Below are 27,062 nucleotides of genomic sequence, written 5' to 3'. Positions count from 1 at the left end.
TTCAGGACCCACGGATGGATTTCATCAGGACACATGGACTTGTGCACATTCAGGTTCTTAAGATGGTCTTGAACCAGATCCTCTCCTACAGTGGGCCCAAGGTCGTCATTCTCACAGTCCCTGTGTCTTCCTTCCAAGACCTGGGTGGTGCAGTCAGAGCCTTTGCCAGTGAAGACCGAGGCAGAGAAGTCATTCAGAACCTCAGCCTTCTCCAAATCCAGCGTAGCCAGTTTTCCCAATAGCTTCTGGAGAGGGCCCACGTTGTCCCTAGTCTCTTTTATTTGCAGTGTATGTATAGAATCCCTTCCTGTTATCTTTCACATCTCTAGCCAACTAGCCCTTAGCTTTCCTAACCTGTTCCCTAGCTTCCCAGACAACATCTCTGTATTCTTCCCAGGCCGCCTGTCCTTGCTTCCACCTTTTATATACCTCCTTTTCCTTCAAAGTTTCCTCAGCAGCTCCTTATCCATCCAAGGAGGTCCTTCTAGTTGGGATGCCACACTCCTGAGCTTGGAGCAGGTGATCCTTGAATATCAATGAACAGTCTTGGGCCCCCGTGCCCTCTAGGGCTATATCCCATGGAACCTTACCAAGCAGGTTCCTGAAGAGACCAAAGTCTGCTCTTTTGAAGTCCAGGGCAGTGAGCTTGCTGCACTCTCTTCTTGCTTCCTGAGGATCTCAAATTCGAGCATCTCATGATTGCTGCAACCAAGGGTGCCCTGGAGCGTCATATTTCCAACCAGCCCTTCCCTGTTGGTGAGCACGAGGTCAAGCATGGCACCTCTTGTATAGTGACTTCTTTCTGGCAGGATGTGGTGAGCAAAGTGATCCTGGCAACAGTGCTATGCTATGACATGCCAATGGGGCACACTGCGCAGGGGCAGCTGTAGCTCTGTTATCAGCAGGGAAGTTCCAGTGCTGAGGTGAGCTGAGGTGAGCTGAGGTGGAGCCTCAAGCCTTCCTACCTAACTGGAAGGCAAGTCAGGTCAATGGCCTTGGCCCATCTTTGGCTGCAATGCATTAGTGCAAGTTTGGTGTAACAAAGCAATACAGTTTACAGAGCTCTCAGCATGACACAGCTAGTATTTTTGAGCATGCTTTCTAGTAAGGCTTCTTAAGAAACAGAGGTGGCATCATTTGGAGTGTAGAAGGGCAAAGCAGGCAGTGCAGCACTGGTCTCTCATCTGCTGCCTCCTTTATTTGGTGTCCTGTTTGGATCATTCACTAAGAATATCACCTGAGCACTAAGTGGAAGTCAAAAGGGCAATTAAGATCTTAGAAACTCTGAGGAACGACAAAATGTTATTTATCTATCTGTGTTAAATTGAGAGCACACCTTGCTCTCAAGTGCAGTTTTGGTTATTTCCTCTGAAAAACAAAGTGCTATTGTTTAGGGCAGCAAAGATAGCCGGAGGTATGCAACAGTTTGTATGTGAAGAGATGCTTATTTTTCTGTTGTGACAAGAGATACTTGGATCAAGATGTGATAGGGTTTTCCAAAATCATGAGAGTAATATAAAAGATGAATTGGGGTTTACCCGTTCTTATTATGTGAGAAGTGGAGATAGCCATACAACTATGTGGCAGCAGATATAAAGAAAATAGAGGAAGCTCACCCACTGCAAATTAAAATTGTGGCACTTATTGCTTAAGAATATTGTAGAGACCAAAACGATTCAGGGTTCCCAAAGTGACTAAATGAAGAATTCTGAAGAGTGGCAAGGGAAGAAAGTGGTCTGGTTGCATCCTCTATCACAGAATGTCCCAAAACTTCACTCTGAAGATAAGGATGGTATAGAGAGATACTTAACTCTTCTTTTTTCTTATGCATTTCTCATAGCATTTGTACCAGAGACGAGATACTAAGAGGTGGACCTTTTGTAAGGTTCAGTGTTTTGTTTGTTTGTAGTATGTACTTCTTGCTCCAGCTTCGCCAAACCCCAAATTATATTTTCTTTCCCAGAAGGGGGATGTGGAGGGAGAGGTAGAAGGAAGAAGCAGGCCTGAATGATTTCTGCGTTTGTGCATTGTGGTTCTCAGTGTGTCATCTGTGTCACAAGCACATGTTATGTCCAGCCAGTATTGTGGAGAGCACAATTCCAGCCAGTCCTTTTTTGCACTTGCTGACCTCTCAAATATTATATTCCCAGCTTTTTCTAGCAGACAGTATTGCAAAGAGCAGTGTTTCTACAATATTGTCAAGGCCATTATTTTGTGGCCAATAGAGATGGATTACTGAGACCTAACTTGGAAGATAGTTAGCTTTTCAACTGTTTGGAGGGAGGATTAGCTCAGCTGAGGAAAAAAATGCAGGCAATTATTTCTAGCACTGGGTTTCTTCTTTATCTAGTCTGCAATTTTCTGAAATACTGCTGTGTCTTTTATCAAGAAATAGAGGCTAGCTGGCTTGAAAAATCTAAGATAGAGTCTCTGAAGCAGGAGTGATTGGTTGTAGTAGACTGGGACAAATTAGAATGGTGCTCAGCAGAATTATTTACTGTACTGTCCACATGCCACTCATTTCAGCCACTGCCATCATGTTTTCCTTTGTCTCTATTTATTTATTTATCTATTTAATATTGAAATAGTCATTGACATTAGCTTATTTTCCTACATGAAACTCTCCTGAACAACAAAGACACAAAGCATTAGCCTGAAACCTGAAAATGTCTCGTCTGCTTACATTATGCACAGCCTGTCTTTAAACGTTAGCATTAACCTTCAGTTCAGCTTGATCTGTAGAGACAAGACTGAAAAAAAGCAAAGTGACACTGTGTATTTTTTTATTGCAAATATTTATGTCTGTTTTGAGATCATATTTTCCAGGTACAGAAAAAAGTTAGGAAACTATTATTAGAATTGTTGGAGATTCAGTTGATTAAGCACCTGTCACCCAAATCAGGTTTATATCACAGGTTTTCTAATTCAATGGCCGTTGCACAAAAAAATATCATTGTGCCTTTCAGGTGTTTGCTACCTTGTTTGCTGTTGTCCCAGTGAAGGAGGATATATTCCTAATGTTCTCAAGTGTGCTGTGTTCCCGCAACACACTCTCCATCAAATTCCAAAAGTAACAAAAAAATAAAAGCAAATAATGCTCCACAACCTTCAAAGGGGTGCAGTAAAGACATAGAGAGAGAGGGGGAAAGAGAGAGAGAGAGAAAGGAGACGTGCATGCACATACCAAGGAATTGTTGCAGCAAAGTTAACTTTTGCATTCAATGCTACAGACTGCTTGAGGGCATCTGCACTGTTGACTCCTTAATAACGTGTGCAACAAGTGTGAGCAGAATTAAAATGATAAAATGGATGAAAACCCCATGAATGTAGCATACATACTTCTTGGCATAACCAGTAAAGCAGGGAAAAGCTCTCTAAATGGAAAGCCACAGTTAGCTGTGGAAGCAGAGATAGGAAAATGACCAGTGACAGCAATCTGTAGCCAAACATCAAAAATCCTGCTTCGCTCTTTTTTTTCTCTTCCCCTGTTTCCTTCAGTAGACATCCATCAAACTGCAATAGGATTTCTGCAGGCCAGTTTATGTCTTGTACATTGACAAGAGAGGGGAGAATCACTTTGCCTGGAATCCTGCTAAATTACATGGACACAGGATTTATGCTACATGTGAACTCTGTAAATCCAGTCAGCTTTTAAGTGGAAACCAATTTTTTAGTGTGTAAGTATCATTGATTTGTTAACCTGACTTTTTTTTAAAACAAGATGATGTGGATTACCCAGTTCTGATTGTGTGTCTCCTACAAGTCATTTGACTGCTGGATACCTTAGTGAGTAAAGCACTAGAAATTAACCTTTGAGGCCCTTGCCTATAAATAAATTATTGATCCTTAAAAAAGAATCAGATAATTTCATTAGAGGCAGTTTTCTGTAGCATGTGTCCAAATCCTTCTATACAGAATCATTTATCATAATTGATGATCTTTTTCCTGAAGCTGGCAGGAGCTAAGCTACAGTCCTACAGGAACTGGTGCAGAAGCACAGTATGAAAAATTTCCAACCCATTTAATGCTTAAGGGATATTTTGTTTGCTCTCCAAATAATTCTAGGGGCTTTTAGCTTTTATGTATACTTTTATAGCTGTATATCAAATAATTCTTAGTCAGGAAAAAATGTACCTCTGAAATTTCATGCATGATGGTATTCTGGAGCCATACAGAAGTAGAAGGAATGAATTTCTGATGCATGACCTAACAGACACAAGTGGAAAATACATAGCAAGCAATGTAATTTTGAAAGGCAAAAGTGATACAGAGTTCAGTACTTAACACATAAATGGCTGCTAAGAAGTACTCTACAGAAAAAGTAGTTAACGTGGTGTCAGGAGGTAAGCATACAGGTGATGAGACCTAGTGTTATTTTTTACAACTGCAACTCGGTGATCTACTTGAAATGAAGCAAAGTCAAGTGATCATTTTAATGACATGAGAAAAAAAAATTGCTGAACTGTATGGTTAGTTTCAATAACTTGACTTTCCATTTTGCAAAAGGAAAGAAAAAGCAGAGTACACTCATGCCTGAGCTCTGTTTCTCTGTTGCCAGGCAAGGAGGAGACTGCATGTGTGGGAGGGAGAAGGGATGTCTGGGGGACACCAGATCTGAGTGGGCTTATCAGCCTGCTTAAGTCTTAGCATTGAGGTCAGAGGTGTTCCAGTCCTGATTTCTAGTGTCTGCATCAGCATTCATAGTGCCAAGCTATGCTATGTGACTCTAGGATCCCACTAGATACAAATTTTCAGAAAGACCTTTTTTTCTTTTTTCCTGATTCGAAATCATTGATACAGCAGTACCTAAGGTGGGAAAAAACCCAAATATGTGCACCCAGCATCCACCAGTCCTCTGCAGTCAAACTCTGTATCCTGTGGGGTTTCATATATGCAGTTAATAAGGCTGGAGATCTGCTCCTCTACCTGTCTATTCTGGCTTCAGGCTCACAGCTTAGATACTCTACACTGTTGAAAGAATACAAAAAAAAAGGGTAGCTGAGGGAAAAAATAGACATGCTGGGAAGAAATTCAAATATTAGAAGAAATAGTGTCACATAGACCATCTAATTTAATGAAGATATATTGGGCTTGTGATAATGGAATTATTGTGTAAATGTTAGACAAGACCAACTAATTACAAGGCATAACATATCTCTGTATAAGGTGGTAAAGGTAGACGATGTATGCTGTTGCTCTGGATTAACTCAGAAATTATTTGTGGCTGTGTAAGTAAAGACTAGAAGGAATATCCTCTAGCATGGTGCAGCAGCTGCTCTGTACTAAATTGCTAGCATTATCTCATGAAATTGCTTGCACTAATTCACTTCAGTGTCCTGATGAGTCTGATGGCATAATGCTGAGCTGTGGGGGTTCTCTCCTGCCCTGTACATAGTAAAACATTTTCATTTTCCCCTGTGCTCCTAGTCCAGTGTGACCACTGAGCTTGGGGTAAACTGGAAGAGCCTTGAAAATTTATGCCCACAGTGCAGGAGCAGCATCCTTCTCCAACGCATTGAAAGGGCCTATCCACCTAGCAAGGGCTGTTTTCTTTTTTATGCACAAGGGACAAAACTAAGTCAATTCTTGTATCAGCATGATGACTAACTAGAGCAGAATATTTTTCAATATTTTTCAGAAGTCCATGGGTATTTAAGAATAAGTATTCCTCCACCAGGTAGAAATTGTTCAGTATTCCTTCACTGGTGCTAGTGTACTGGTTTTATCCCTCCTGATTAAAATGTTTATCCCCATTGATTAAAAACCCCCACACTGGACTGGACTTCAGCCATACAGTAAAAATGATCAGGAATTTTTTTGCTATTGTCAATATTTCTTTTCTTGCAGTGCTGCAGAGAGCTGCATATTAAAGTGTTTTGTTTATGTCATAGGCAAATAATAAGTTGTGCACTATAAAAACAGATAGGCCATCTTTGATGTTCATTGGCAGATCCAAAGTAAAACATTCTTTATGAGAAAACACTGCATTGCTAATAAAGTGATTCCAACAGCCAAGTTTCTGCTGCTTAATTTGTTTCCATGGAGTGATATTATAATTCTGACATACTGAAAAATCGCCTCGCAGAGACTCATATTGCATTTGTTGCTGAGTGCATCTTTGATATAACATTTGTTATTGTAGTGCTTGGGGTGTCTTCAGAGGAGTAATATTCTAAATGAGCCTGGCTGTATTATCCCTTTAATGTAGAGTAGAATTTTGCATTAAATTTTCAGCTTATTTCAGATGTGTTTCACCAGCTATTCATCACAAGTGGTCTGTTCGAGAATAGGGACAGTATATCAATATAAAATCAGAAAAATCCTTAACTCTCTATCTTTGGGGAACCTCTTAGGTCATTCCAATTCTTTTCTGTTAAATGAACAGACAGCATGATCTCTTGTATTTATGTCTGCTTGTCACATTTTTTTATAGTAGAAAAACAAATCACTGTTTGTAACGCAGGATTAGCCTGTCTCACACAATGTTATTAGAATTAGACCATACTAGAGAGTGAGTTAAGTTCTTTTTCTTCTGTATTCAACTTTAGTTTTCATCCCATACCAGCCTTTGCACTCCCAGGAACACTCTGCCTCTTACGTTAGAGTAAGTATTGAAGAATATACGTATTATTTGTCTGGATTTGCACAGACAAAAATGAGAGCAGTATGTAGTCCTCCCCTTCTGTGGACTTCTGTGTTCTGAGCTGCCAGTAAAATGTAAGAAGACTGTACTATGACGTCCTATTAGACCTGAAGACTGGAAGGGCAGTTTGTATTGAACACAGTATTTTTCATAATTATGTTGCCTGCAGGGTTACCACCTGCCCTAATTTGCTCTGATTAAGGTGAAATGCAAAACCATCCTCATTTCACAAGTGGAATTTTGCCATGTTCCCTTATGGAGAACAATAAGATATGCATATGTATGTTGCTCTTGCGAAGGAGGAATATGAGAATTAGGTAACAATTAAGACTTCAACTCCATTGTGAGAGTGCAGTTTACTTCTAGACAACTAGCTCATTCTTCGGTGTTCTGGAAACGGTTTTCTGTCATAAAATCCCTATGAAAAAGAGAAAATCGTAGGCATTCATCCAGATATGTCTGTACTATTCTGTGAGACATAATATATTCAATAGCTTTTTTAAATTCCTTTTTTGGTTGGATGGGCTTATTGTCCATGAACATTTATTTTTAGAGTAGCCTGGGCTTGCCTTATAGCCTGAGTCATTTATGTAGCAATTTAAATATTTGTCTAAACTCTCAGTAAAAGGCTCATGTTGAAGTCTTATGAATGCTGCACAGATTAAAGGAATAGCATTTTTTCTATACTGTTTATACAGAATGACATCATATCCTGTGGGGGGAAAAAAAAATAATGCAAAAGTAGAATGAAAAGCATTGCTGTTTCTGGGTCACTGAATACTGTTTGCCATTTTCCTTCCACCAACAGTAATTTTGTGCATGCTTATGCATGTGTGAGTAAGAGTGAGACCTACATGTGTGCATCTTGTTTTCTCTGAGAGATTTTTCTTTAGCTTGGCATATTGATTTTCCTGTACTATGGACAGAAAATAACCTTTAAAAATTGCATTTTAAGATCCTTGAACATCAGTTTTGTAATTAAAGAAATGGAAAGATGTGTTTGCCTTCTGGCACCTGGCCACATCTTTCTTGATGGCTTATTCTACATTACATCGTCTACATTGCATAGTGTAATAACCTCACTTGGTAAAATACGAGTGAAACGGAAATTTATTGCAACATAAATTACTGAAACTGTTCTTTCTATCTGTTATTCAAAAAAATTATAGGAAGACTGTTTCTTTCATTCAACTTTTAAGGGGAAAAAGAAGCAATATTTACTCCCCAAATCTCATTCTTTGCACTTAGAGTTTACAGTAAACTTCTGTTATCAAACCATCACATAGAAAATGGCTGTGTGAACGTGAAAATGGCTGTGTGAACGTTGGTTTAAATTCAGCTTAGAAATCTTCAGGTGTTTTCTTTATTGTACCTGCTTAATTCTGGCATTCAGAAATTATGATCTTCTAAAGACTTGCTCTTCAGTAACTGGGAAATTAAATTCTTCTATAGGTATTTTTGTCATGTGTTGACTTTTATTGAGGGATAAGTTGGATTTTCCCTGAGAAGACAGTCTCTTCTCTTATAAAGTCTACACCACATGCTGAAAGCTCCTGACCTCTCTCTTACCTGCTCAAAGGTACTGATCATCATCAGAGGCCAGTGCCAGCATGAAGGTGAGAATTTGAGAGAACAGTTGCTTTAGAGATTTCAACTACTTTTTAAATAAAAGATGAGAAAGCCTTTCATGAATTGAGCTGATCGAGCTAAAAACCTAGCATACTGAGACCGAAGCACTCCTTTCAGCCCAGATCCCTGCAATGAGATTTTCATAGAAGAAGGTGTTGAGTCTTCGAAAAGAAGTTCAGAGTAGCTATGTTGTATCTCATTTAAAAAAAAAAAATAAATAAAAAGAAAATCACCTGGCTATGTTAGGAGCGTTAGATATCCTGATTTTCTGACTTATGCTATAACAAAACTGTAGGAGTAGCTTCCGTTAATTAAGAAGCAAATAAAGTTGTTTCTGTAAAATTCAAGTCAACAAAAGTCAGTACTTGAATGGAAAGAAGGGAGTCTTCTCTTTATTTCTGCTCATGAAGCTGCTGTATTCAAGCAGTAAAGGTCATAGTTCAATTTCTCATTACTACAGATAGACAGGATTTTGTTTTATTGTGTGAGTATAGTATTCACTGACTTTACTGAGAATTGCATGGATAATTTACACCTATAATTTAAACTGGAATATCAAGCAACGAGATAGTACAGACTATTAGTCGTATATGTTTGCACTATTCCGTTGTTGCCCTGAAGTCTTAGTCTCTTGGGCAACAGTGAATTTTTTCTATAAGATTTCCCCACTTCTGACAGACTCTTTCTTTCAACAGTTGGTCACATAGCAGTGCAGCATATACAGAAAACTCCCAATAAAACCAAGCAGTGGCATGCTGGCATTGTTCAGTTTAGCACAGTTCAGGGTTTGAGTGCTCTTGTGATTAAACAGTACTTGTTCAAGTCTGTTTTAAATATTGTTTTAAATATGCAAACAGCAAGCAAGGAAGCAAACTGAAATGTCAGGTCAGTATTCCTGCTGATATTTTCTATTGTAAGGATTAAAAGAAAGACCCTAGTAGAAACTAGTGGCTACTAATAATGTGGTTCATTACTTCTAGTCATTTGGCTTTAACACATCATTACAAAAAAAGTGGTGAGAGCCACACATTGAAGTCCGGAACTGTGTGCAGTGGGAGAAAGAGCCAGGCCAGCAGAATTTTCTGTATTCTGAAATGCTTTGTTCTGCTGCCAGTAGTCAAACTTTATGCGATACTTTCCCAACTCTATTGCACTCCCTTTGCAGAATTTTTGCACAAGTACTTCATGAGGGCAAAAATGCCAGTGCCTTTAGATGATTTTGAAATTAAGTGCTTACAAACAAAAACAACCATTCAGGTTGGCAACTAACATCTCTGGTAACTGCTCATAACATGCAACAATTGCTTGTCATAGAATCATAGAATGGTTAGGGTTGGAAAGGACCTTTAGATCATTTAGTTCCAACCCCCCTGCCATGGGCAGGGACACGTCCTGCTCTCTGGTTTAGCATTCCCCAACTGCAGAAATGTGGTTTGCAGCCTAAATACATGCCTGCTGACTTAAAGGCCAGAATTCAATATTTCTTGGTTTTGAAAAGACCTCCTTTTGTATTATTGAGACACTTCAATATGTCTCTTTCTGGGCATATACCTTGTATCTACTTATCTAGAATACTGTACAGAAAAATAGCATCTGCAAACTGATGTTATCAAAATGGCATGAGTACAAGTAAAGAACCCCAAGTAATATCTGACTTTACTTTTTTTTGCTTTTACTGGATATGTTATTTCTTACAGCAATTGTAAGGTGGCCAGTGCAAGATATTTGAGTACTAAGGGGTTGTCTCCCAGTTTGTAGACATACTGCTGACTGCAGTCAACAATATATTCCAAAAAAAAATTATCAGATGTTTTAGTGTGTCCAACAGCCTGAATGCTTCATCTAGCACTTCAAAATAAATCTGCAGCTAAGACATATTATACTTGCTGAGAAAAGTTCTGATACCTATAGGTAAGACAAGGGAATAAGCACTGTGCATCTGCTGAACAGAAAGTAGTTCTGTTTTCTTTCTTCGTAGAAAAATGTTCCGTGACTGTACCTACCCCAGTTACATTAAAACAGGTGTGGAAGTGTAAGCATGAGTTAGTGGTCAGAGAATTTCAGTTTGCAAATGTGGCTTGAATGCACAATCAACACTGAGAATTCAGAAGGTAAATAAGGACTTTCGTTACTAATAAATCAATAGGTAAACCTAGTGATTGCAAGCTGATTTTATGAGAGAGTTTTGACTCTGATGTGTAATTTTATGATTAAGCTTGGTTAGCAATAATTGATCTTGATATTCCAGGTAAAGTTGTGTACCCACATGAATCCTCCGAATTTTAAGATCTGCAGATATAAGGCTTGGGATTTGAGGTGACAAGTTATCCTCAGAACAGTTTTATTACCTTTCTTTCTTTAAAACGTGAATCTTTCTTATACAAGGGAAGATATCTTGTAGGCACAGCATACATCTATAAATGAAGCTTTAAGTTTGGTTGCAGTAGAAAATTATCTAGATAACAAAAAAAAAAACCCTCAGTAATTTACTGTTTACAAAAGTATTGCTCATTGTCCTGGATTCAGCAGGAGCAGTCATTTTTCTCCTCTTAGTAGCTGGTGCAGTGCTGTGGTTTTGACTTTCAGCCTGGGAACATATATATATATATGTATATCTGTAATTGTTGCTATATTGCAAGTGCTGCCATTAGAGTACTGCATTTCCAAACTTTTAGAATTTTTTTTTTGGTAATATGGAGTATTTTTCATAATTGTACTCATCAGATATGATTCTACAAGGAGCAATCAGGAAAAAAAGGACACACATCCATTTATTTTCTCAGGCTGAAGCAGCTATTCTCAGGTATTTGAAACATTTTTCAGTCACAAGCTTGGTTTAACAATTAGCACTGTGGAAAGATATCCTTTGAAGTACTCTGATAAATATTTTTACATGGTTTTGTTCAGAGCTCACATAAGGGTATGTACTTTTCAGAATTACCAAGTGTTGATGCAGACATAGATTTTAAGTGAGAGAAATGGAAGTTACACTTGTGTTCACAATGTAAATGCTCAGTTTACACAGAGCTAAATATGATGGGAAAATTTACATGCTCAAAGTTAAGCACAGAATCACAGAATGGTTAGGGTTGGAAAGGACCTTAACATCATCTAGTTCCAACCCCCCTGCCATGGGCAGGGATGCCTTGTATTAGAACTTGTCACCCAAGGCTCTGTCCAACCTGGCCTTGAACACTGCCAGGGATGAAGAATTTGCCATTCCTTTGGGCAACCTGCATGTGCAGAAATTATTGGGATTGTAGTTGTTGTGTGGAATTAAGATTGTCTAAATTTAAAAGCCTGAACGTTACTTCTATAAATGTTACCTAGTCACCTTAGATTCCTAAATTAATGGAGGTAATGGGATACCTTTGTTGGGCCTGTCTTAGATGATGGAAATTACCCTGTGAAGGTGAAGCCTTCTACTGGCTAAAAAGGAAGCCTGCAGTGAATATATTAGACTCATAAAGCCAATATTTTGATGCTTAAATTCAGTGAATTGAATCTCACCTAACTGTACAATTTAGATAGAAAGATGAAATTTAAATGCAAAGAGAAAGTAATGCCAAATGATAGTAGAAGATGTAGCACACAGTCCTACAGTAGACATATAAGTGCTTGTAACTACAGTCAGTGAAGATATTGTATAATTTTTCTGTGATTCTCTGAGGCTAAAATTTGGCCAGGGTCCTTCCCATCACCAGCCAGGAGTAGGCAGCTGGAGGAACGAGGGCTGTCCTAGCTGTGGGCATTGAGCACCTGCCTGGGGATGGGGATGAGCTGAGGCCAAGCCTGAATGTCATACTGCAGATGGACGTGGCTCAGGAAGGCCCATGGCTTGGCTGTCCAGGGCTGTGGGGAGATGGAGACCAGCCCTGCTGCAGCATCACTGGGGCTGATGGCCCAAGATGCTAACATGGGGTCTTGGGCTGTGGGGATCCCAGAGGGGCTGGGCATGGACAGTCAGGGCTGGTGGTGCCATCAGGGCCCTGGCACTTCCACTGGTTCTCAGTTGGCTCTGTTTGTAACAGCAGTAATTTTTTTTGTTTCATTTTGCCAGTTTATGCAATATTAAAGGGTTGATTTAATTTTTCCTTTGCCTTCTCACTGGAGAATGTAAGTAATGCAAAGTGATAATTTTGAGCAAAAACAAAACCAGAAGCTAATTCTGTCTGAGAAAAAAATATGTGAAGACTTGGGTAATTAAATTGGTAGTAGTTAGAATCACAGTTTAATTACAAGTGAAGCTGAAAATGTGTGTTCAGACCAGTTGAAGTCAGGGGATTTATGATATTAGAAGACATAAAACTGTCCTTCCTAAATTTTGCTTCTTTATTCTTCTCTTGGAGATACATATATGAACAGGTTAAAAATATCTTTATACATTTATGATGAGAATACCACAATGTAAACTGTAAATTTACAATTGAAAATTTCTGTAACTTTGTATGTACTTTTTATTCATAAGTGCAGCATTTGGAGTTAAAGCAATATGAGAATTTAGCAACAACAAAATTATTCAAGTAATCTGGGGTATGATGGAACATTTAGAAGCAAACAATATGCTTAAATTTAATTTAAGTAATAAATGCTTAGATAGGAAGCAAAGAAATTACTTGTGATGAGTTTATAAAGCTGCTGATGCTATGAACTGGATATCATCCCTTCATAACTTAGTTTCCTGGTTAGACTCAGGCTCATTCCTAAGACATCACATTAGTTTTATGGGTCTTATTGCTTTGAGGACAATGGCTATATCTCAGAGTAAAAAATGGTATGAATATACTACAGATTTGCATCAATTTTATATTTTCTGCATCTTGCTCTGCCTTCACAGTTAGCAAAAGCTTCTAACAGTTGTTATAGTGAGAACATATGAAACACATAGGTTTGAATGTGACTTGAAAGAAGGAACTAATAAACAGTTTAGTTGCCTTTTTATCAGTCTGCGGATGTCCTCAATCCTAAATTTTGGCTTCTGATTAAAGGCAATTATTCATGGTTTTACATCATTTCCTTTTAACACTCCTATGTGTAATTGTCATTGATTGATTTATTTAATATTCCTATGGTTCGGTTTATGTCTGTGGAAATTTTATGTATACCTGTACTTTTTCAAGTAATAATTGAGAAGAAGGAAACAGAAAGATTCAGTGACTGCTGAGACCATTGATTATAAGGGCTTCTGTACTATAGGGGGCATAAAACCTAATCCTTAAAACATTCTACACAAAATAGCAGAAATCTATAAAGTGCAGATTATTTATTTCATGTGGCATGTGTTATCTGCACATCAGAGACTTAGAAAATACATTTTTCTTTTAAACTTTGCTATGCACAGTTTGCCAGTGAACCCACTGGAGTCTGGTGCTTAACTTGTAATATTTTTCAAGTCATCACATGTGTTTATGTATAGATGAATACTGAGATACATATATGGGTAGCTTTGTGGATGAGATAACAAATAGTTCTTAATGCTTTTTACAAGAATAGGTATTTTTTAATCTCCTTTTTATAAATGGAATGGCTATTTGTTATAGCATTTGTTTCTAATGACAGTGCAAGAATTCAACATCATCCAAGACTCCCAAATAGCTGGTAAAAACGGGTCAAAGCATTGGAGCATGTTTTACAAAGTTCCACTTGCAAAACAGAAGAAATTAAAGTAGGAATAGGAAATATCAGAAATAAATCCATGAATATCCAAAAAGAAAGGAAGATATTTCCATCTCAGTTCCTTTTTTGTTTTCCATGTTTCTACTTTATTTCCTTTTTCCCCCTCAAATTATTGTTTGACAACAATAATTTCCATTGTTTCCGCAAATTATTGATTCTGCAGTGTGAAGACCTGAAAGGACTTCTTACAGACAGCAGACTCTTCATGTGTGCCAGTGTAATCCAATATTACACACATTTGACATTTCTGAACTTATTCTTGCTGGAAAGCATCATGCCAACAGCGTCATGTTTTTTAAGCATTCTTTTCTCCTTTGCTAGTAATTTCAGGATCTCTTCTATAATCAGCTTTCAAGATCCAGTGAAGGTCTGTACTATGAAAAGACTGAAAAATAGATTGGCAAGTATTTGAAAAATAGACTATACAAAATACTGTATTGCGAAGAGGATCCAGCAATGAACAACTAGTATACTTCAAATAAACATATACATGTTTATATATAGATGTCTATATATATCTTCACACTTTTTCACAATGATCCTTGGTTCCAGAGTGTGGAAGAAAGAGAGAATGCATATAAGCAGTTCACATAAGAGAGATTATATAAATTATGCATGAGGGCAGAATGGGATGGATTTCTGGGAGAAACAGGCATTCAGGAAATAGAATGGTAAAAGAAAAAGATAGCAAGAGAAAGGAAACATTCCCATCTTAAGCGATATAGTAAATAATAAATTGGAAAGGATAAGAGGGAAGAAAGAAATGATTGGTTGAAGAAGAAGCTGTGAAGACTGCAAAAAGCACAGAAAAGCAGAAAGCAATGTGTAGTTGGCGTTACAAAGCTAATATCCAACAAAGATTAACACCGTGTTACATGAACTCATAATTATCCTCTACACATAGAAATACCTAAAGCAGTGTAGAGTCAATGAAGATACTTTCAGAGAAAATGACATGTAATTTATTAATTACATAAGGGCTTGAGGTTAGGAGGGAGGGCCTATGCTTTATGCAGTGAGTTCTAATCTGAAACACAGAGAAGTCAACATTTCTGGGCTACAAATCAGGTCAAGAAGTTAGTGAGGCAGAGATACATTCAGGGTTCAGATGAGCTGGAAGATGAAGATGTAAATCCCAGTGAAAATGGACAGAAAAATTATGCATAGCTGGATAATATGAAGTTGTGTTGATGGTTCATTCTCCACTCATACCTCCTCTGAATGGAGATAAAGCATTTACCAGCAATAAGGTGATCCTAATATAATTTAAATCAATTCTCTAAGTATCTGAAGTTATACTAGTAGGAGATTTGTCTTAGTAGAACTCAGAGCAGCCTTCCAGTACCTAAAGAGGGCCTAGGAGAAAGCTGGAGATGGACTTCTCACAAGGGCATGCAGTGATAGGATAAGGGGTAATGGCTTTAAACTGAAAGAGGGGAGAATTAGATTAGATGTTAAGAAGTTCTTTACTATGAGGGTGGTGAGTCACTGGAACAGGTTGCCCAGAGAAGCTGTGGATGCCTCATCCTTGGAAGTGTTCAAGGCCAGGTTGGATGGGGCTTTGCAAAACCTGGTCTAGTGCAAGGTGCCTCTGCCCATGGAAGGCGATTTGGAACTAGATGAGCTTTAAGGTCCCTTCCAACCCATACCATTCTGTGATTCTATGATTCTCTGACAATTGTGTCTATACTAGGGGTTTTGCCCTTTTTAGTTATGCTGCTTGCAAGTATAAAGGCTATTCTCTTTGTATCCTGTGTGAAGAGACAGCTATGCCAACAGAATTCATGAGTGTAGGCCATGCCTCATTGGCTTTGAGTGAAGCCACAGTGCTGATGGAGATTTCCTGACAACTGCCTCCAAATTAATTTCCATCCTTTTAATGGCAGTCATTTAGAGTGAGAGGTAACTATTTGTAGCTTCATCAGCAGGAAAGGAAGTTGATAAAAATCATAGTTCCTTCCATATTCTGGGGAGAGCTATGCTCTTAATTCCTTTTAAGGAATTTTATCTATTCACAAGCAGATGCTTCAATTTATGGCAAGAAGAATAAAACACAGATTGCTTTCACAGTCTGCACTTTTATCCCATGCCAGACATGAGTCTAGTAGTGTACAAAAGCGAGTAGCAGCCCTGGATTTCATCACCAGGAAGGTAATCACAGTCTGAGCATGTCAGTAAAGTGCATGGTATCTAGCAAGACATATTCTTTCTTACTGACTGGTACAGATGCAAGACTCTGTAGTAATTAAACCTTAACCTCATTGCAAAATTCTGGCAAATCACTCCCCTGCCTGCATAGTTGGTTTGTATATTATACCTGTGGGTAACAACAACGTATTTGTGAAATGGGTTGTATTTGTGACAGCCAAAATTAAAGTGATCTGTGGAGCCTATGAAATCCTTCAGGGAATCAAGGAAAGCCTGTATTATGCTTAGAAATGAGTCCAGACCTGATGTGTGAATCAGAATTCAGCTTTGAGCAGCTCCAAGATTTTGATATGAGATCCTTTTTTAACACTTTTTGGCTTACACTGAAGGGCTGGCAGTATCTGGCAGACAGTGCTGCCCTTTTCATCTTGCTTTTGTTTGTAGTTCTTTGGGGAAAGGGCTAAAATATTCTGAATATAACCTTTCTAAGTGTGTTCTTGGTAGCATGCTCAGAAATGTAGAAGGATTATTTGATACATGGTTTTCAGCATTCTGGTGCCCACAGAACCATGGCTAATCTTTCTAATCTTCTTTATCTAAGGTAATCTGTATATTCTGTCCTCCCTGAATCTATGTATCTTATGCTGAAACTGCACTGACAGGAAGCTCTAAAATGTATATTTTTGTTTCTTTCTAACAGCTGGCTGTCCAGACTCCCTGATTAAAGAGCTTCATCACTTCAGGATTCTGGGAGAAGAACAGGTGAGTTAGCAGCATCTCAGCAGCTCAAAGGCAGCATCTTAATGTCATGGAAGATAGACGCTAATGAGACAGTTTCATCTCTCTCCAGGGAGGTAGAATGTCTCTCATGACCCCCAGTGACCTGAAATGTGGGGAAAAAACCACACAGGAGATGTATGTGAGATTTTCTTTTCATTCTATCCATCAGCCTTGACAGGTTATTAATTGGTACATCTGCTATCTGCCACAGCTTTTCAGCTTTCAACTACAGCAGTAAACAGGGTTTCTAAAACAGGAGACAGGCAAACAATCCAACTAAAGGATTGATACTTACAGCTATTCATGATATACTTTTTGTTGTCTTTTTTTCTCTTTTAGAAGTGTCTCATTCATAATTATTGTTGTGCTTGGCACTCATAAAACTATTTCTGTAGAGGGATTTTAGGAAAGCATTAGCGAAGTTTGCTTTACAATACTCACAAGACAGTCATAATTATTATTTTGTCAATAATGAAATCACCATACAGATATACTGAGTAATGGCCTTATATTTTGAGAGATAGGTTGAATTTTCAAATGCTGAATGCTTCTGAAATTCAAGTTGTCTTTGTATCTGAAGTATCTCTCCTAATGTACTGGTTATAAAGCCAAAATGAGTTGCAAGTACTAAGGCCTGAAAGCTTGGCATTAACGTGTTGTACATGAGAATATGTGCATTTCTTAAGGAACCTGGCACCAAGGGACTTGGACAAGATTTTGTGAGGGCTGTGACAGAGGTAGGAGCAGCTCCTGAAATGTTAATTCAAAGACTGTTTCTTAGTTTTTAGGTCAGATTCTGTTGTCAAGAACACCCTGTTGCTTTTCTTTTCCTTCACTCTCCTTTTTTTTTTTATCACAGCTGAGGCTGCTGGTACGTTTTCTAGACTTCCAGGTTTCCCCCACCAGTCCCCACTTCAGTTGTTACAGAAAGTCAAAAGCCAAATTCCTCAGGGACTCAGCTTTTACTCAGCAAGAAGGCAGCATGATGGGGAGTGTGGGAGGGTTTGTCTGACAGGAATGGAAAAAGACAGTAAACAGACTAGGACAAAGGAGATCCTGGAAGCAGGAATCTGGTGAGACTGAGGATTTAGGAAGAAGTAATAAAAGAAATTATGACCAGGACTGATGGGGCCAATAGACCAATTACAGCCAGCTGACAAATGGAGGGCAGGGTGGGATGAAGCCTCGGGACACTGGAGACATGGGGCTGCCTGGTGAAAGAGGGTAGGTGGAGAAAGCAGACAAGAAGCTAGGATGAAGGGCTGAACTGAAAGAGAATGACAAATTATGCAAACTTGCTAAAGAGACTGGTAAATAAAGGAAGATCTGTACTTAATGAGCTGCACAAGGAGGTGAAGCTATGCAGAGTAGGAGGAGTGGGAAAAAGGGAGAGACTTGAAGGGAAAGTAAGGAACACCTAAACCAAGAGACTGAGTATGAGTGGGACGGCTGAACCAGGCAGACCTTGATAGCTCAGAGGAGCTCTGAGGATGGGGTTGCAGACCTCAGGCTTGCTAATGACCACTGACAGAACATTGTAATTTAATTGATGGACTTTTTTTTTTTCTGTTTGCTTTTTAGAAAAGAAACTGATAGACATAAAAAGTAAGGCTAAAAGAGTTAAGAGTACAAATGAAGAATTCAGACATTAGGAAATATCAGATTTAAGGTTGTTTATTTATTTTTAATGCTTTCTTTGCACTAAGAAAGCACTAAATTATATGGTTACACAAACATCAGAAGTGGGATGATGTAAGCCATGAAGAACCACAGGAGAAAAGATAATCAATTTCTGTCCAATAATAAGAGAAGTTGAAGTTATTAGAGGAGTTTGAAAAGGAAAGCCTCGCTAATCAAATAAATACAGTATTTTTGACACTTGGAATATTTTTGGTATTCTTTCAGACTTTCATGATGAAATTACTCTTCTTTTTATTGAATACACCTAAAGAGATGAAAAGTTTTTGTCATCATGCATTAGGAGCGTAAAACTGTGCAGATGGAAAGTTGTTTGCAGAATGGGTCTGACCTGTAAACAGTTGCCTTTTTCAGAAACTGGCTATTTGCATACAGTGATTATCATTAATGTCTTTGCAAGTAGTGAACATTGCCATGATGGTTTAATTATTCTATAAGCCCATACAAGTATAAAGAATATTACAATTATATTCTCTCCCCACAAAAACATTGTTATCTTGAGTCCATTGATGACCGCATCCTGCTTGAAGTTAGCACACACTTTGACAGACAGAAGTTGGTTCAAAACCTAGGTAAAAAAAGAAATAAAATTCAAATACATCTAAATGAATAAAGAAAGGAATTTCAGGTAAAGTCTTTATTCATATGGCTTTTTCTTACTTGTATTTAGTTACATATTTGCTTTTTAAAAAGATATAGAGTGTTTTCTGTTATCATGCATACTAGATGGGAAAAAAAATCATAATTATAGCACTGTTTTATTCAGACTGCTTACAGTTTTGGTATTATCAACCCAACATATATACCTTCCACCCCAAGCAACAGTGAAAGAATAATAGGGTCATGTACTGCTTCATGTCCAATCTTGATTTATTTTTTAAATGCTTATGTGTTTAAGGCCAGATTATAAAAGCAGAATGGACTATTGTGATAATCTGTTCTGATCTCCTTTAGAATGCACATTACATTACTTTCTTGGATTAATTCTTGTTTAAACTGGAATATATTGCCTAGGAAAACATCAGTTCTTTGTTTACAAGTCGCTGCAGACATTAGATCCTATTATACCTCTCCATAGTGAAAGATGAAAAATTCCCAGCCTATTTTCTTTCCACCACCCTACCAGTATGCTCCCTACATTGCATATCTCCTGTTCCTCAGTGTTCAGATCCTTTACATTTCCTACTCCCTTTGTCCTGTCACAAGGTAATAGATGATCATCATAATAAATTACTTCAGTCTGTGAATGCAACTCAGAAAAAAGTCACCATAGCCCTGAAACAGAACTAAAATAATTGCTTATACAGTAAAATGGCTGTTTGTCAGGTGACTTTCACCTAAATCTGTTTCAGACAGAATAAAGGAACTTTGCAGTTTGAAGTGGAGATTCCCACTGGAAGTTTTGGATTTTGGTTAAACCAGTGGCTGCCACAGAAGAAATACAGTTTCCCTTCTAAAGATTTCTATTTATTCATCTAAGTGGTTCCTTAGTGCTTTTGGACATGGATGGACATAGATCAGATTCAGCTCACAGTCCATCACAATGCTTCCCAACCAGAAATACTGTTCTGTAATGATGGGTAATAGATTGTTTCCTAGAAAAATAACTTTACATGTGACTGGGCTGAAAAGTTGTTTGCTTAACTCTGAAAAACAGTTCAGATATCTCTGTAGCATGAACTTAACCATCCAAGATACATGTTCATTACTTCCTCTTACAAAATTGTTGCAAGCTTTATAATGTTCTATGTTCTTTATGATGTTTTATGTTCTTGGTTTTCTTCCAAGTCATTGAAACAAACTTTAGGTGGCATAAGGCCAAGAATCAATACTTTAAGGACCTTTTTGGGAACACACCTGCTTAATACTGATTGCCCATTTACAATTATTTTAAACATGCCAGATAGGTAAGTTTTCAAACTCTTCGTATATGGCATGATAATTTCGTACCATTCTAGATATTTAATCAAAATGCCAGGTGGCATCATGACAAATGCCTTAGAGAGGTCTGCTTCATCAATTTTTTACCATCATTCTTTACCTTTATAAAAAAATTCCAGTCAAATTACTCAATAAGTCAAGCAACTTTTTCCTAATACAAAATGCTGGTCACTACCATTTCTTAAGTGTTTTCATCAAGTCTAAGTTTCAGCAAGTATAAGCTTCCTGCAAACACTTAAAAAATAGAATTTTTACTGATATCATTAAAAGAGAAAGGTTTTGAGCAGCTTTCAAAATTAAACCACTCAAGACCTTCTGTATGCCCGCCAAATAATTTTTTTTCTATCTAAATGTAAGCACTGAAAGAAAAATAATGCTAAGAAAAAAAAAGGCTTTAACTTGAAGCTTCAAGAGTTGCTGATTAATCTAGAATTTCCTAAAAGGAGTTCTATAATAATCATAGAATCATAGAATAGTTAGGGTTGGAAAGGACCTTAAGATCATCTAGTTCCACCCCCCCTGCCATGGGCAGGGACACCTCACACTAAACCATATCACCCAAGGCTCTGTCCAACCTGGTCTTGAACACTGCCAGGGATGGAGCATTCACAGCTTCCTTGGGCAACCCATTCCAGTGCCTCACCACCCTTACAGTAAAGAACATCTTCCTTATATCCAATCTAATCTTCCCCTGTTTAAGTTTTAACCTGTTACCCCTTGTCCTATCACTACAGTCCCTAATGAAAAGTCCCTCCCCAGCATCTTTATAAGCCCCGTTCAAATACTGGAAGGCTGCAATGAGGTCTCCACGCAGCCTTCTCTTCTCCAGGCGCAACAGCCCCAACTTTCTCAGCCTATCTTCATACGGGAGGTGCTCCAGTCCCCTGATCATCGTTGTGGCCCTCCTCTGGACTTGTTCCAACAGTTCCATGTCCTTTTTATGTTGAGGACACCAGAACTGCACACAATACTCCAGGTGAGGTCTCACGAGAGCAGAGCAGAGGGGCAGGATCACCTCCTTTGACCTGCTGGTCACGCTCCTTCTAATGCAGCCCAGGATACGGTTGGCTTTCTGGGCTGCGAGCGCACACTGAAGCCGGCTCATGTTCATTTTCTCATCGACCAACACCCCCAAGTCCTTATCCTCAGGGCTGCTCTGAATCTCTTCTCTGCCCAACCTGTAGCTGTGCCTGGGGTTGCTCTGACCCAGGTGTAGGACCTTGCACTTGGCATGGTTAAACTTCATGAGGCTGGCATCAGCCCACCTCACAAGCGTGTCAAGGTCCCTCTGGATGGCATTCCTTCCCTCCAGCGTATCAACCAAACCACACAGCTTGGTGTCATAGGCAAACTTGCTGAGGGCGCACTCAATCCCACTGTCCATGTCACCAACAAAGATGTTGAACAAGACCGGTCCCAACACCGATCCCTGAGGGACACCACTCGTTACTGGTCTCCAGCTGGACACTGAGCCATTGACCACAACTCTTTGTGTGCGGCCATCCAGCCAGTTCTTTATCCACCGAGTGGTCCATCCATCAAATTGATGTCTCTCCAATTTAGAGACAAGGATGTCTGAAGACAGGCTAAGAAAATTGGTGCTGTTCAGCCTGGAGAAGAGAACCCTGCATGGAGACCTCATAGCAGCCTTCCAGTATTTGAACGGGGCTTATAAAGATGCTGGGAAGGGACTCTTCATTAGGGACTGTAGTGATATGACAAGGGGTAACGGGATAAACTTAAACAGAGGAAGTTTAGATTGGATACAAGGAGGAAATTCTTTCCTGTTAGGGTGGTGAGGCACTGGAATGGGTTGCCCAGGGAGGTTTTGAATGCTCCATCCTTGGCAGTGTTCAAGACCAGGCTCAACGAGGCCTTGGGTGATATGGTTTAGTGTGAGGTGTCCCTGCCCATGGCAGGGGGGGTGGAACTAGATGATCTTAAGGTCCTTTCCAACCCTAACTATTCTATGATTCTATGTCGTTTGGGACAGTGTCAAACGCTTTGCACAAGTCCAGGTAGATGACATCAACTGCTCTACCCCTGTCCATCAGTTCTGTAGCCCCATCATAGAAGGCCACTAAATTGGTCAGGCAGGATTTGCCCTTAGGGAAGCCATGCTGGTTGTCACCAAACGCCTTCTTGTTTTTCATGTGCCTTACCATGCCTTCCAGGAGAATCCGCTCCAAGATTTTGAAAGGCACAGAGGTTAGAATGACTGGTCTGTAGTTCCCTGGATCATCCATTTTCCCCTTCTTGAAAATGGGGGTTATATTTCCCTTTTTTTAGTAGTCGGGAACTTCACCTGACTGCCGTGACTTCTCAAATATGATGGCCAGCAGCTTCACAACTTCATTTGCCAGCTCCTTCAGGACCCGCGGATGGATTCCATCAGGTCCCATGGACTTGTGTACGTTCAGGTTCTTAAGATGGTCTTGAACCAGATCCTCTCCTACAGTGGGCGCAAGGTCTTCATTATCACAGTCCCTGCATCTGTTTTCCAAGACTTGGGTGGTATGGTCAGAGCATTTGCCAGTGAAGACCGAGGCAAAGAAGTCACTAAAAACCTCAGCCTTCTCCAAATTCAGGGTAGCCAGTTCTCCTGACAGCTTCCAGAAGGGGGCTATGTTGTCCCTCGTCTGTCTTTTATTTACAATGTAATTATAGAATCCCTTCCTGTTATCTTTCACATCCCTAGCCAATTTTAATTCTAACTGGGCCTGAGCTTTCCCAACGTGGTCCCTGGTTTCCCAGACAACATCTCTGTATTCTTCCCAGGCCACCTGTCCTTGCTTCCGCCTTTTATAAGCCTCTTTTTTCCTTCAAAGTTTCCTCAGCAGCTCCTTATCCATCCAAGGAGGTCTCCTGGCCCTCCTGCTGCACTTCCTTCCAGTTGGGACGCAGCACTCCTGAGCTTGTTGCAGGTGATCCTTGAATATCAACCAACAGTCTTTGGGCCCCCCCTGCCCTCTAGGGCTATATCCCATGGAACCTTACTAAGCAGGTTCCTGAAGAGGCCAAAGTCTGCTCTCTTGAAGTTGAGGGCAGTGAGCTTGCTGCACGCTCTTCTCACTGTCCTGAGGATCTCGAATTCAGCCATCTCATGATCGCTGCTACCAAGGCTGCCCTGGAGCGCCACATCTCCATCCAGCCCTTCCCTGTTGGTGAGCACAAGGTCAAGTACGGCACCTCTCCTTCTTGGCTTCTCTATTACTTGCATAAGGAAATTGTCTTCCACACAATCGAGGAACCTCCTGGATTGCTTCTGCCGGGCCATACTGTCCCTCCAATAGATATCAGGATGGTTGAAGTCCCCCATGAGAACAAGGGCCTGCGAGTGTGAGGCTGTTCCTATCTGTCTATAGAGAGCTTCATCCACAGAGTCCTCTTGATCAGGTGGTCTGTAACAGATCCTCACAGTAATGTCTCCCATCACCATTCTCCCTTTAACCCTGACCCACAAACTGTTGACTGCTCACCTGTCCCCAGACAGAATTCCATAGTCTCTAGCCTATCACTAACATAAATAGCAACTCCCTCCCCCCGCCTGCCAGGCCTGTCTTTTCTAAGAGCCTGTAACCTTCCATTCCAACACTGCAGTCACAGGAGCCATCCCACCATGTTTCTGCAATGCCTATTATATCATACCCCTGTAGACGTACACATATCTCTAATTCCTCTTGTTTGTTCCCCATGCTACGTGCGTTTGTATAGAGGCAACTGAGCCAAGCTCCAAATGAAGCCGGCTCATTGGGTGGTGCGGTTGGGGTACTTCTACATTGCTCAGAGCATTTATTATAGGTGCTGGCAACTGACTGCGTGTGTTGGGATGGAATGATGCCCCCCTCCCCCAACGCATCTAGTTTAAAGCTTTCTTGACCAGTCTGGCAAGCCTCCTACCACAACCACTCTTCCCCTTCATTGTCAGACCAGCTCCACCAGCCCCCAGTGGACCTGGCCTACTAGATTGAATCCCATGTTCTAGATACTCAAAGCCTTGGCTATGTCACCACTCTTCTAACCATTTATTAACCTGGCAAATCCTCCTAGCTTTTTTAAGGTCCTCCCAGCCTTTTTAAGGTCCTCTCCTTTATCCTGGAGAATTGATGAAAAGACTATCTGAGCTCCAGAGCCCCTAACCACCTCTCCCAGGGCTCTGTAGTCCTTCTTTATGTTCTCTGGGCTACTGCTATCTATATCACTAGCACCCGCATGGGTCACTAGAAGTGAGTAATAGTCAGTGGGACTTACTAGAGCAGGCAGTCTCTCTGCAACATCCCTGATCCGTGCCCCTGGTAGGCAACACACCTCCCTTGAGACTGGGTCAGGCCGACAGATGGGAGCCTCTGTTCCTTTCAAAGCAGAGTCCCCTACCACTGTGACCCACCACTTTTTCCTGGCAGCACCAATAGCGATCTTCTCTACCAGTGCATCAGCCGTTCATGGTGCGAGTGTGTTTCCTCATCAGCCCCCTGCAGGACAGCAAAGCTGTTCTGGGTGGGGACAACAGATTTAGGAGGAAGCCCCTTGCTTTTAATTGTCTTCTTCCTCCTTTGTTGTTTTTTTTTGTTTGTTTTTTTTTGGTGGGTTGTTTTTTTTTTTTTTGGCACTAATTCCCAGGTTAACGGCCTCCTTCTTCATGATCTAGAGGTGAAGCTCGAGGCCCCTGCACAGTTTGGGCCGGGAGCAAGGATTCCTGCTTCCTCTCAGCTTCCCTGACATCTCGCAGCCTATTAACAGCATACCGCAGCTCAGCCCCTGCTGCAGGAGGACCTCCACCAGGGAGCACCGAGTGCAGCCCTGCCCATTGCGCACCCTCCCCTCACCAGACCAGTGCAGGCACTCTCCTCTCTACACCCCGAGCTCTGCACTGCAGCCTCCCCTCTCATCTTCTGTGTCTGGGTGCCTACGCTGGCCGCCGCCAGAGCAGAGCTCCCGGACCGGACCCTGGTCATAGGACGCATGCTCACCAGCCCGCTCGCCTGCCCGCTCTGTTTCCTCGTCCCGCTCAGTTCGCCGCGCTCCCTGGGGGCAGGATTTTACCCAGTCAGGGCTGGTGCCGTCCCTCCTGGCTCCGCCCCGTGTGAGTCAGCTGCTCGCTCTCGTCAGCTGAGCTGCCGGCTCCTGGGCAAGTCATGTGGGGGACTCGAGGCTCCCTCGCTGGCCGTCGCCGCTCTGAGTTGAGGCTCCTGGACGCTGAGCTTCCCTCCGCTTAGCTATGGAAAGCGTCCTCTCTCGAACTACTCACCTCATCAATTGACCGCAGTTGTACAAAAAACTGACACAGTTGTCCAAGTAGTCAAACTTTTTGGTAGTTTGCTGGACATGTAAACTTCCTGTGTCTTCTGTTCCCTCAGGAATGTAAATTATTGGAAGTTCATTCCAGCTGAGAAGCCTATCTTTTAAGGTTTAGTTGGTGGCAACAAGAGGGGTTTTAAAGATGGAATTGTTTTTAGACTTTATGGAAAGAGGTAGTTGTAGTCTGAAATAGAAGGGTAGTCGTAGTCGTGGTGAAATAGAAGGGTATAAGCTTCCCTGGTATATGATATGCATTTTGGATACCTGATTTACCACATAAAACTGTTTTTTTTGAGTAGCTGCTATAATACGCAACACAAATACATTAATCAATAGGTCGCTACCCCACTTGGTACTTGATGCTTTGAGAAAGTGCCAGAGACTCTGACCTAGAAAACTCTCCAAAAGCAGCTTTGACAGGTTTGGTTTGGATGTCCTTTTCACAGAGATTCCCAGTCCACAAAGGTCTGTACAAGGCAAAGAGAGTCTCCTGGGCATGCAGCCCCAGGAAGGATAAAACCCGAAGCTTTCTAATTGTCCTTAGCTCTGTTGATCTTTTTTTTTTTTTTTTTTGCAATTTGATCTCACTGTTCATAATCCGTCATTTCCCCTAGCATAATAATGGGTGCAGTTCAACCTGCTGGCTAACTGCTTCACTTCATAGGTTCCTGAGATACACTCAGTATTGGGATAAAAGATTTATTAACTGAGGAGCCATTGAAAAATAGTACAATATAAGAAATGGCAGTAGCCATTTGCCCTCTCAGGCTGGGTGTCTCTGCAAGTAAATGCAAATAGTTCTACAAGTGTTGATAGTATAAGCTGCTTACAAAAATATGTTCAAGATGCACTAGATATGGGATCTGGCCAAATACAGTGGAAGGCAAGTAAGTCAACAGGCCAGTGCCAGAAACAGCAGAGAAAACACTTTAATTCAGACCTAACTGCTACAGTATACCAATATAGTAAGATGACGCGCAGTGAACTGTTATGGAGTCTCCCTAATGACTCTCTGAGAAATTTCACTCTTCTCCCCAAAGTGATTAAAAAATCTTGTTTAATTGTTTAAATGGAATATTGTGAATCATGAATAAAATAGCAGATACATCTGAAGGCTGGAAGGGAAAACAAATAATGCAATCGCAAGCAATCTGCTGCTATACCTGAGTGCCCCCAACAGGTCACAGCGCAGATGAAGCAGATGACATGCTAGTGGCAAGAAAAGAAGCTGCTAAGTAATGTATAGCTG

The 27,062-nt window shown here is 40.4% G+C and overlaps 1 protein-coding gene across 2 annotated transcripts in view; it reads left to right on the top strand.

Annotated features, from left to right (window-relative positions):
• Positions 1-27,062, top strand: part of PRKN (parkin RBR E3 ubiquitin protein ligase) — a 728,786-nt gene that overhangs the window by 583,710 nt on the left and 118,014 nt on the right. For both annotated transcript variants that reach the window (XM_057406909.1, XM_057406908.1), the window contains exon 8: positions 16,797-16,858. In XM_057406909.1, coding sequence (XP_057262892.1) covers positions 16,797-16,858 — 62 coding nt within the window. The remainder of the gene's footprint in view (positions 1-16,796; positions 16,859-27,062) is intronic.

This window comes from Pezoporus wallicus, unplaced genomic scaffold (assembly GCF_028554395.1).
Source record: "Pezoporus wallicus isolate ANWC-B61680 ecotype Strahan unplaced genomic scaffold, APGP_CSIRO_Pwel_v1 scaffold_6362, whole genome shotgun sequence".
NCBI lineage: Eukaryota > Metazoa > Chordata > Aves > Psittaciformes > Psittacidae > Pezoporus > Pezoporus wallicus.
The sequence above is the reverse complement of the archived record's forward strand: the minus strand, read 5'-3'. Positions and strand labels throughout refer to the sequence as shown.